The sequence below is a fragment of the Phoca vitulina genome, unplaced genomic scaffold (genome assembly GCF_004348235.1).
Source record: "Phoca vitulina isolate PV1807 unplaced genomic scaffold, GSC_HSeal_1.0 scaffold17, whole genome shotgun sequence".
Classification (NCBI taxonomy): Eukaryota; Metazoa; Chordata; class Mammalia; order Carnivora; family Phocidae; genus Phoca; species Phoca vitulina.
The window spans coordinates 15,322,434-15,334,451 of NW_022589720.1; the positions used below are offsets into that span (position 1 = coordinate 15,322,434).

Sequence of the window (12,018 nt, forward strand, 5' to 3'; positions counted from 1 at the left end):
GAAAATAACTTGGAAATAAAATATTTCACATTTTCTTTTATTCATTTTAAATTATTGTGAGAGGCAATAAAAATGTTTAAATGTCTACAAGATTAAGGCATACCGTACCTTACTAAGCTATTAGCACTGTCAGGATCTTGTGCCAAAACTGTGCCGACAACAGTCCCGATTTGGGCATTTTCATAGACTTCCATGACATAGGAAGGCATGGAAAAGAGTGGTGGTTCATCCACATCTCCAACAATGATCTTCAGCATGGTAGCATCTTTAAAAGGACCCAAGTGAGAAAAGCGGAAATCAAGATGTGTATTTGCTCCTTCTATGGTGAGAGTATATGACTTCTTTTTCTCATAGTTCAGTGGCTGTTGGGAAAAAATACATAAGATTTCCAATATTATAACTATCATTGCATTTCAAACAAACATTTTTTTCGCATTTTTGAAAACAAACAGATGTGGATAGATTTAATTCAATCTATTTTCATTTATCAACAGACTATGAAGTTTGTCTTCACAATAACATCTAAAGCAAAAATCATGAAAACTCAAGTCTGAATCAACTGTAATTTTTCAAGCTATAAATATGATGATAACTAGGAACAAAAAAAATATATCCTACAGACAAACAAATACTGTCTTTTGGAGATTCTCATTCTTAGTTTCTAGTAACTTCTATCTTCTCTTCAGTTTGCATTAGCAATCTTAAAAATATTTGCTACTGGGGTGCCCGGGTGGCTTAATAAGCGTCTGCCTTCAGCCCGGGTCATGATCCCAGGGTCCGGGGATCGAGCCCCGCGTCGGGCTCCCTGTTCTGTGGGAAGCCTGCTTCTCCCTCTCCCACTCCCCCTGCTTGTGTTCCTTCTCTCATTGTGTCTCCCTCTGTCGAATAAATAAATAAAATCTTTAGAAAATATATTTGCTACTAATTTTTTAACTTTAAAAAATAGATTTTTGTTTTGCATTTAAACAATTTATGTTCTATCATTGATTTTTTTTTTTTTTTTTAAATCTATCCTCATCTTACTTTCGCCTTGCTGGTTTTAAACTTGGTATTTTATTCTACAATCTGATAAACTTTTAAGTTTTCAATTCAACAACATTTCCTTAGAATCTTAGTAAACTATACAGACTTTTGAATCTTATGTTTATTGTTTTAATTATATTTATTTTGTTTTGCTGGTAATACCATTTCATGTTTTTTTTTTAAAGATTTTATTTGTTACATGTTTTGTTTTCATATTCTTTAATATAAAGTTTTGATCTATTTTATTTTTTAAATTATAATCTTTTTTTTTTGTTTATACCATTTGTTTTTTAGCTTTGAGTCCATATCAATAGTTTCTCATAAGCCTTTTAGTTTTTTGTCTTAATTTTTAAAATCATCGAGCCAATATATATATTTTTCCTATTAATAATATAGGTCGGGTGGGGTGGGAGGGATGGGGTGACTGGGTGATGGACACTGGGGAGGGTATGTGTTCTGGTAAGCGCTGTGAACTGTGCAAGACTGTTGAATCTCAGATCTGTACCTCTGAAACAAATAATGCAATATATGTTAAGAAAGAAAAAAAGAAGAAGAAGAATGTAGCAGGAGGGGAAGAATGAAGGGGGGGAAATCGGAGGGGGAGAAGAACCATGAGAGACGATGGACTCTGAAAAACAAACTGAGGGTTCTAGAGGGGAGGGGGTTGGGAGGATGGGTTAGCCTGGTGATGGGTATTGAGGAGGGCACGTTCTGCATGGAGCACTGGGTGTTATGCACAAACAATGAATCATGGAACACTATATCTAAAACTAATGATGTAATGTATGGGGATTAACATAACAATAAAAAAAATTAAAAAAAAATATAGGTCAGCAGTCATGGATTTGACTTACAATAATGAATAAAGTCATCCAAGTGTTTTGCTCCAAGGAACATATGGTCTAATATAGGATATAAAATAGTAAATGGACATTTATATCACTGTACTTAATGCCATAAGACATACTAGATATTATGAAAATAATAAGTATACAAAATCAGAAATAGGAGTACCTGTAAGCAGGTAGGTATTGTTTCTAAGAAAAAGTACTTTTTCATATAACTGAATGTAATGTGTTAGACATGATGCATATAACAGACTCTATGACCTAAAATGAGCTCAGATTTAGGATTAACAATGTCAAAAGTTTTCATAGTGATATTAGTGCAAAGGATCCAGACATCAGCCTTTTCAGAGCCAGGTGAAGTATCCATTGATGCTGGTCTTCCTGATCAATATCTATGAGAAGAAACAGAATATTTTTTCATCCCTATATCTGCCACTAATTTTAGTGCTAGCATGGTGCACTAAATCTAACTAGCATGCTCCAGTCTTGCAGCTTTCTTTCTTGAAAGATCAGAGAATGATTATTTCCTATGGAGGAACTCAGATAGTTTCCTTTACCCTAACAGCGAAGGAGAAACTGATTAGAAAGAGTGTCCTTAAAGGGATTTTATAAACAGAACATCAAGCCTACTATTTCCCTTATCTCTTCTGAATTGCCTTGGAAAACTGGCCTTCCTGGAGACTGAAGATTGCATAGAAGGTAAAACAACAATTTAATTTCCAAATGAGTTATTAAGAACCTAGAACCTATCATACGTCTCAGGGACATGGATGAGACTGGGCCATTGAAATATTTTACAAGTTTTTATGAGACAAAGTAAAAATGTAAAAACATTTAAGGACTCAAATTCTTAAAAGTAGACCACAGATATCATCTATAAATATATATATGCATATATACGTATATATATTTATATATGATAAAATACTATATATTTTAGGTTTATATATTTTAAAGAAGGGTTAATTGGTTCTGAAGTTTATGACTCCATCAATTGGGAATCATTTCCTTCTGAGGGAATTCAAAATAGAAATCAATTGTCCTTTTTCCTTCCTTGACTTCTCTCCTTAACATTAGTAAATGAGAATCTGTCTTTGACTAATTCAGCAAATCTCATCCAAATTTAAATAGCCTGATCTAGAAACAGTACCCACTTGCTGCCTATCAGGCATTGGGTAGCTGGATATGATCCTTGTTAGGTGCAGAGGAGTGTGGGCTGCCAGAATCCAGGTAGTTTGTTCATGGAAAGCAACACCCTTGGCAGGTTTACCATATGTTTAGATCAATGTAATTTCTTAAAGTCAACCTGCTGCATCTGGTAAACTTTATAATGATTAAGGTTCTTCTCTTTGAACTTACGTGTTTGAGACCTTAAAAACAAAACAAAACAAAAAACTACCCAAAAAACAAAATAGGATTTGTTTGCTAAGTAATGCTTAACATCTCTTTTTCATTATAACACAGGATTTCAAAAATCATCTCCATTTATTCATTGTCGTAGGCTTTTACATCTTTGTGACTCTCAAGGAAGTTTGTAGAGGCAATTTTGGCCACCCCTACACCATCAAATATTATTATCAAGCTGTGCTTTCAATATGACAGGCGTCTCTTGGTTTGTGTATGCAGGTCCTTTGGCAACTTCGATGTCATTTATCTTTTTTTTTTTTTTTTTTAAAGATTTTATTTATTTATTTGACAGAGAGAGAGACAGCGAGAGAGGGAACACAAGCAAGGGGGAGTGGGAGAGGGAGAAGCAGGCTTCCCGTGGAGCAGAGAGCCCGATATGGGACTCGATCCCAGGACCCTGGGACCATGACCTGAGCCGAAGGCAGTCGCTTAACAACTGAGCCACCCAGGCGCCCCCGATGTCATTTATCTTAACACAGCCTACCTACTGCTAAGGTACAGGCTGTTTATATAGACACATGGTTTCATGCTTATGATTATCTAATATATATTTAACTACCCCAAGGCGGGGATAATCACTTTGTAAGACTTGTTTACCACAAGATGGATGGCAGATAGATGGATAGGAATCCAGCTAGAGCCACTAAGGAATGAGAGGGTTATTTAAGATGGAGACAGGGATTTAGAAGAAAACGAATTAATGGAAATGGAAATATTTTTACAACTTCATTTATGTAGAAAATCTGGCGCTGCTAAATTGCAAGTACAGAAAAACTGGGAAGAAATTCCGCCATTTATTCTTGGACTGTAGGATTATGCATAGCATATAAAGTATGGTAACTTTTTGTTTTGCATTAAAACTACAATAGTATATAGATACTGGATTAGGATTAGGATTATTATTTTTGCTACTTCTATAATTTTGGCAAAGCTGTCCAAATACTCATCATCCACACATTTTAAATAGATCTTCAAGTAATTTCCTATTAATCATATAGTCCTGGGAAATTATTTAGAACTCTGCTTATGGGTTATACTTTCCATAGTTACCAGATTTTTATTTTAACCTAAAAATGGTATATTAAAAACAGTATACCAGGAATGGTGAAATCTATTCATCTAAAGCCTGGTTCTGATAAGAAGATAGTGGAAGGAAAATGATTAAAAGAAAAAAAAAATTGAGGGACACCTGGGTGGTTCAGTCAGTTAAGCATCTGCCTTCGCCTCAGGTCATGATCTCTGGGTCCTGGGATCCTGTGGTGGGCTCTCTGCTCTGGCAGGCTCCCTGCTTGGTGGGGAGTCTGCTTCTCTCTCTCTCTCTGCCCCCCCCCATTCATGCTCTCTCTCTCTCTCTCACACACACACACACTCTCTCTCTCTCAAATAAATAAATAAAATCGTAAAGAAAATTCACCCAGGCTATTGAGTTACCACAGAAAGCAAAAACATGAAATGTCTGGTTGATGTTTTTTTTTTTTTTTTTTAAGATTTTATTTATTTATATGAGAGAGAGACTGTGTATGTGTGTGTGTGTGTAAGAGAGAGAGAGAGAGACAGAGAGAGAGAGAGACAGAGCACGAATGGGGGGACGGGCCGAGGGAGAGGGAGAAGCAGGCTCCCCTGGAGCCTGAGGCAGGGCTCGATCCCAGGACCCTGGGATCATGACCTGAGCCTAAGGCAGATGCTCAACTGACTGAGCCACCCAGGCGCCCCTGGTTGAGAGTTTTTAAAACACAAAACATGTTTTTCCTATCTTAAAACAAAGCAAAACAAAAACAGATACAGAATAGCTCCATAAACATGAGGCATTATTCATGAACTTGATAAGGGGGATTGTACAGCCAGAGATTGTTCATGAGATTAAGAAAAAAATTCTTTCCAGTTCTATATTAAAATGTCAACTGTTCATGCTTTTAGGTCTTTCTGTCTATATGCTGACAACATTCGGACTGAAGTGATGAAAACACTCAAGCTAAAGAAAAAACTGAGGGAAGAGTTCTTCCTTTTAGAGCTATCTGAAGACTCTTTGAAAAAGAAGTCTTTGAGAATTTACTCACCCATTATCTACTCCATAAATTCTGCCTCACCAAGATATTTGGTGTGGGGGATAGAGCTTTATAATTTAAATATAGTTTATTTCATTTAACAAAACTGCAGAACTATTTCAACTTTCTGTTTTTGGAAAACTGTATGTCTGGATTATCAGTTTAGTGTTTAATAGGTAAGAATAAGACAAAGATATTCTACCAGAGATTACTAACATAATATTAATGTTTAGGAAGAAATATTCCAGGAATACCATCAAATTCTTTTTTCATTTTTTACAGAATTTGCCTTGGGTTCAATTCTCTGGACAAGTTCAGTTGTAGTTTAAGCTCTGAGAGTTACAAACACAGACTACCACATCAGCTCATACTTAACAAATGCTATGCTTAGTGTTGTCAAATTTAGTAAATTAAAATTGTTTTTTGATAGAGTATGTGTCAATTATCACATGGGACATACTTAGTTAAGAAATTATAATTTATCTGGAATTAGAACTTAACTAGGTGTCCTGTGTTTTATCTAACAATGTTAACTATGATACAATCATGACAATCATAATTAATAACTAAATATACCAGAAAAATATAGTTACCACAAATACAACATGGATATGTATTAACAACTCTCAACTATAAAAAAATGAGCATTAACCATATGAAATTGCTGATATTAACAATGTATGACATACACAAAAGATGATTTTATACGATTCAGTGTAAGATATTTGTTTTTCTAACATTAAACCATCCAAACATTCCTGGGATAATTGCACCTGTGATATGCTCTCTTTTACTGGAATGGTGTTTAGAATGATTTCCTAGATACACAGAAATGAGGTTGCTTAATATTTCTATTGGTCTGTTAGGTTTTTGTCTTAATGCATTAGTTTCTGAGGACTGCCACAACAAATTACCACAAAGTAGACGGCTTGACACAACATAAATTTATTCTCTCACAATTCTGGGGACAGAGTCTGAAATTTGGCTGACCTGACCTTTCTCTGGGCTTTAGAGAATATAACCCGTTCCTCACCTGTTCCAATTTCTGTGACTGCCCTGGCTTTCCTGAGGAAGAAGACATTTACAGCATGGTTGGGAATTCAATTTACATTCTAATTCAACCACTTGTAGGATGAGACCCCAGGTTTGGTGTTCAGAAATTTCCACTCTGCCGGTATGGGCCATAAAGATTTCTTCAGGAAAGACATAGATTTCAGGTCCCTCGTGCCACAACTATACTGGTTAGATGATGTATCCCCCAATATAATATTTCCTCATTTTTAATGTTCAAAATTGTTTGCCTGTGATCTCCACACTTAAAGGACAATGCAGTTAAATATAAAGCCCTTGACTCACATTTATTTTACTTAGTATTTGCTACATATTACTCCATGCATGCCTAAATGTAATTTCCCATGCAAAGTTTTTCCTGACCCTTCTTCATCTTTGAAAAGTTGGCCCTCTTATCTGTGAGCTCGTAATAATGTAAGTAAACCTGTACCATTAGCATTTGACATCTTGTATTATAATAATGTTCCACATCTACTCAGTTTTCTCTAAGAGAAAGAATATTATCTAATTCATCTTCATATTTCAGGTATCTGGCATAATTCCTAGTACATGGTGGGTGATTAATAGCTCTTCCTCCCTCTCAAACATAGCTGTATTTAGCGTACAGAAAAGTACTACTACATGGTTTATATTTGAAGGATGAAAAATTCTGTATTATTTCTAAAATACGCATAGCTGACACCTATGTGTGACCTAAACAATTAACATATACTAACTCATTTAATCATCACAATGCTTCCATGACTTATAATTGTTTTCCATTTACAAATGAGAAAATCGAGGCACAGAACAGCTAAACTTGCCCAGGAGCAGCAACCAGTAAGTGGTATACATGGGATCTGACTTCAGGCCGTGGGATTCTATAGGCTTTCCCCCTAAGCACTATGCCATATAGACTGCCTGAAATCTTTAGCACTTAAACTGTGTAGTATAACATTCCAATTTGGTGACTGAAGATGAACAGATTTTTAGTGGAATATAGTGTCCTCACCATTAAAAGATACATTTACACATCTTTTCAAGTCTTTGCTACAACACTGAAAATGAATTGATAACTTCATTAATTATAATTTTATTAATTCTGGCTACCAGAACTCTGAGTGCCTTTATAATTTCCTTAATTCATAGACTCACAGAGCTAAGAAACTTAAATGCTTTTCGCACAAAATCCTCTCTCTCTTCTGTCCCTGCTAGAAGGGCTTATTCTGGTATAATATTAACTTCCCCAGCCACTGGGGCTTCTCTTACTTTTCCTTAATTACTGCTCAATATCCTAATGCAGTTCACTGTCAATGAGTTGGCTCCGATTTTCATTTTAAATTTTAGTTTCTTAATTTCATCCTATTACTCCTAGTAATTACTTTTACATATCATTGCTCTCTCTTATAAAATAATACTTTTCCCTCTAATATTAACACATTTCACATTACTGTAGATAGTTATCGTTCTCATCAATCATTTTTCAGCCAGCTCTACATATATGGGACTTAACTGTTTCTCATTAATCACTTCTAGTATTCATTAAATCACACTGGTATATTCTTCCTCTGGACTTACATAACCAACATAAGTAGAAAGATGCTGAAAACAGAATTCAGCCAAGTTGCTCTATGAATCCATTCTTCTGGGAGTTCAAGAAGGTCCTAAAATTCTTTCTTTCTTTTTTTCCTTTTTCTTTTCCTTTTTTATTTATTTATTTATTTTTAGTAATAAGAGAAGAGACTCCTTATGACCTCACCTTGGTCCAATTTCTATATTGCACTCTCATCCAGGTTTTATAATGCAAGAATGGGAAGATAATAATGGAATTGATAGCAATATTTTAATACATGCAAATGTCACTTTAATCATTCCACAAAATGGCCAAATTCTGGAATAGTAACTGATACTATTATTAATTTTTGCTTTCTGAAAAAAAAGTGTATTTTTAAATGACAGCATTTTGGCAAAACATGAGGAAAATGGCATGGATTTGAATAATGTTTCTTCAGTTAGACTTTCTTACTATGCCCTGGTTTGTGTCCTTGTCAAAGATCTTTCCTGGATGGTAGACGTTCTGTGGAAACTAGAACACATGTATAAGCTTTCTTGTTATAAATTTCTCTGTGCAAAAGAGTGTAATGTTCATTCTATGTGTATAATTCTAAGGATATTGATACAAATAAATATTAAATGTTTGCTTACTGTCATTTGAAGACTGTAAGAATAAATGGGACATTTTAATTTCAAATAACAAATACACATATATTTTATAATATATATAAAGTATATTTATATATTGTTTACATATATATATATATTTTTTTTTTTTAAAGATTTTATTTATTTATTTGACAGAGAGAGAGACAGCGAGAGAAGGAACACAAGCAGGGGGAGTGGGAGAGGGAGAAGCAGGCTTCCCGCGGAGCAGGGAGCCCGATGCGGGGCTCGATCCCAGGACGCTGGGATCATGACCTGAGCCGAAGGCAGACGCTTAACGACTGAGCCACCCAGGCGCCCCTGTTTACATATATTTTTATACAAGCAATATGTGTGTATTTCCATATGCCCACACATATGAAAACTTACCAATAATCTATGGATATGATTAGCTTAACTTATCAGGATGTTTCAACAGGTTACCAATTTTCAACTAATGTACTAAATTATATTATAGAAATATATGTGTAAAAAACAGTCAACTGGGGTGCCTGAGTGGCTCAGTCATTAAGCATCTACCTTTGACTCAGGTCATGATCCCAGGGTCCTGGGATTGAGTCCCTCATTGGGCTCCCTGCTCAGCAGGAAGCCTGGTTCTCCCTCTCCCATTCCCCCTGCTTGTGTTCCCTCTTTCACTGCCTCTCTCTGTCAAAGAAATAGAAATAAAAATAAAATTAAAAAAAAAAAAAACAAAAAACAGTCAACTAACATCCAAAGTAGTTTCAACTGGTCTCCATCACTTCATGGCCATGCCTATATATGAGTGGTAAGAACAAAGTTGCCCCAAAGTAGTTTTCTTTCAAAAGTCATTTCAAATCTAGTGATAGATTTCACTGAATTGAAATGTGGACTCCTCTCTTTAACTTCTGGTTGAGCAGGAGAACTACTTTCCAGATATTAGACCCTTATAAGAATAAAAATAGCAGCTTGGATGAGTTTTTTAATAATAAAATCCCTAGCGAATGTTTGGTTTTTGTAAATAGTTCATTAGAATTAGAAGCCTATTTTTTTTTAAGATTTTTTTTCTTTATTTTAGAAAGAAAGAGAGAAAGAGAGAGAGGGTGACTGCGGGGGAGGGGCAGCAGAGGGAGAGAGGGAGAGAAGTCTTAAGTAGACTCTGAGCTGAGTGTGGAGCCCCAACTTGGGGCTCAATTCCAGGACTCCGAGATCATGACCTGAGTCAAAACCAAGTCAAGCGCTTAACCGACTGCACCATCTATGTGCCCCAGAAACCTATTTCTTCTTAAGAACAAAGTGTTTTCATGTGTTTGTCTTTGTGGGCATTTGCAACAGGTTGGGATGTCTTACTCATTGCACTTTGTGACTCAGAGCCCCGAAACTTTACAATCCAATGGCCAGAACAATCTGATTTTTTTTCTATCAGTCAGTGCAAAGGTATACTAAAGAAAAATTCAATAAAAATAATCCACTAAACAACCAAAAATGTGGTTATTTGGAATAGATCTAGTATGGTTATAATTGAGCATATTTCAGATTTTTCTTTCTTAGGATTAGCTTAAACTTTATAAAAATACTTCTATAAATTTTTATGTTTACTCTATGGTCCATTTCAAATCATTTGTTAAAAAAATGATAGCAATCTTTTTACACAGTGAACAGTATGAAGCTTAAAAAAATACAAAGTTTTCAGTTGCAAAAATATTTAGCAAGCATTGGTGACAGATACACTTACAGCATACGTAGATACATATCCATGGAAATTATCAGTGCATTCACAGTGAATTTATTAGAATAAGGTCTTTCTACTCTATCAGATCTAGCATATTTAAGAGGGATCTAGAATTGTTACATTTTCTATAGTGAGAAATTAGTGAAATGCCTACTCTGATATGTAAAATAGAAAAGATAATCCAGAGAAGGATATTTGTGACTGATATGTACCTGGAAATATTGAACTACAAAGATAATATTAAACTTGAACTTTGAAAAAAAATCTTTTAGAGGAGAAGGAAAGAGAAGTAGATTACCAAAAAACATGAATGACAACATGCATATGTGATATAATATACACAGAATATTTTTTTTTTATGTGCTTAGACGTGAACTGGATACCATTAAATAAAGGAGGGGACAATAATAACTACATGGAGTGGTCTGAAAAGTGTAATTAAAACTTGGTGCAAATAGAGGAAAAAAGGAAGACAAGGAGAAAAGTAGAAATTGAAGTATTATTGTAATTTTTCGGCAGACACAGCTTAGATCACAACTTTCACATTTTTATCCATTTTTTAGTAATCACCTTGTAAAGTGCTTTAATAAGAAAACAGCAGATTCAAAGACTTGAAATAATGCCATAGATCTTACAATGGCAGGACCAAAATTTGTATTTCCTTTGATAGTAAAGATCCTTAATTTCCACTACTCTTCATTGACTTGAAGACCAAGTTTAAGTGTTTTTGGCTTAAGATAATAGACACTGTCTTTGTGTTTAAATACATCTGAAAAAAGAAAATGATATTACAGATGGTATTTGCTGAAAGTCAGGAGAGTCAATAGGGTTGGATCTTTGAATTAAAAAAAAATGGAACAAGTACTATAAAGAGTGCAAATTGATATAGAGGCCACAGGAAGAGAATCTGAGAAAGGCTGCTAAGAAGCCTGCATCTTTAGCTACAGAGGTTTCTGCCAGAGGAAAGAGGGCATCAAGTTGCATTCATCTTTTTTTTTTTTCCCCCTTTCCACCCAGTCAGGCTCCATTAAACAATGAATGAAAGTTATCAAAGTGTATTTACAATGTACCACAGCATGGACCGGTGAATTCAACTTGGCAATTTTCTGATAAAGGAATGATATGGAAAGGAATGGGCTGATGCTCTGCAAGCGGATTTAGAAAGCAGTGCTGATTTTGATCTCTGGGAAGATTAGCAGTTCTGCCTTGCAGGCTAAGGTGAGCTGCATGAGAAGATTATATAAGGGACAGATTTTAAAAGAATGTTTGATCCATTTCCTGCCACCTGAGTGAGTACCTCTTTTTTTTTTTTTTTTTTTTTAAGATTTTATTTATTTGAGATAGAGTGAGAGTGAGAGCAAGAGAGAGAAAGAGAGAGAAAAAGCAGGAGCGGGGGAGAGGGGAGGGCAGAGGGAGAAGCAGACTTTCCACTGAGCAGGGAGCCCAACTTGGGGCTTGATCCCAGGACTCTGGGATCATGACCTCAGCCGAAGGCAGAGGCTTAATCGACTGAGCCACTCAGGCGCCCCTGAATGAGTACCCCTGAATAAGTTACATAGTTTATTTTTCAAATTGCAATTATTTACAACATATGACATATAGCAATGGAAGTAACTCAGATTAATAATCTTAATCTGAAGGATTCAAAAATTAGATGAATGCAAACACGAAAGCATCTTGGAAGAAGTGCAGACTACAGGGACACCAGGGTGGCTCAGTCATTAAGCATCTGTCT

General features: G+C 35.3%; 1 protein-coding gene across 5 annotated transcripts in view; it reads right to left on the minus strand.

Annotated features, from left to right (window-relative positions):
• Positions 1-12,018, minus strand: part of CDH18 (cadherin 18) — a 574,093-nt gene that overhangs the window by 76,446 nt on the left and 485,629 nt on the right. For all 5 annotated transcript variants that reach the window (XM_032415426.1, XM_032415422.1, XM_032415421.1 and 2 more), the window contains one exon: positions 109-362. In XM_032415426.1, the coding sequence (XP_032271317.1) occupies positions 109-362 (254 nt within the window). The remainder of the gene's footprint in view (positions 1-108; positions 363-12,018) is intronic.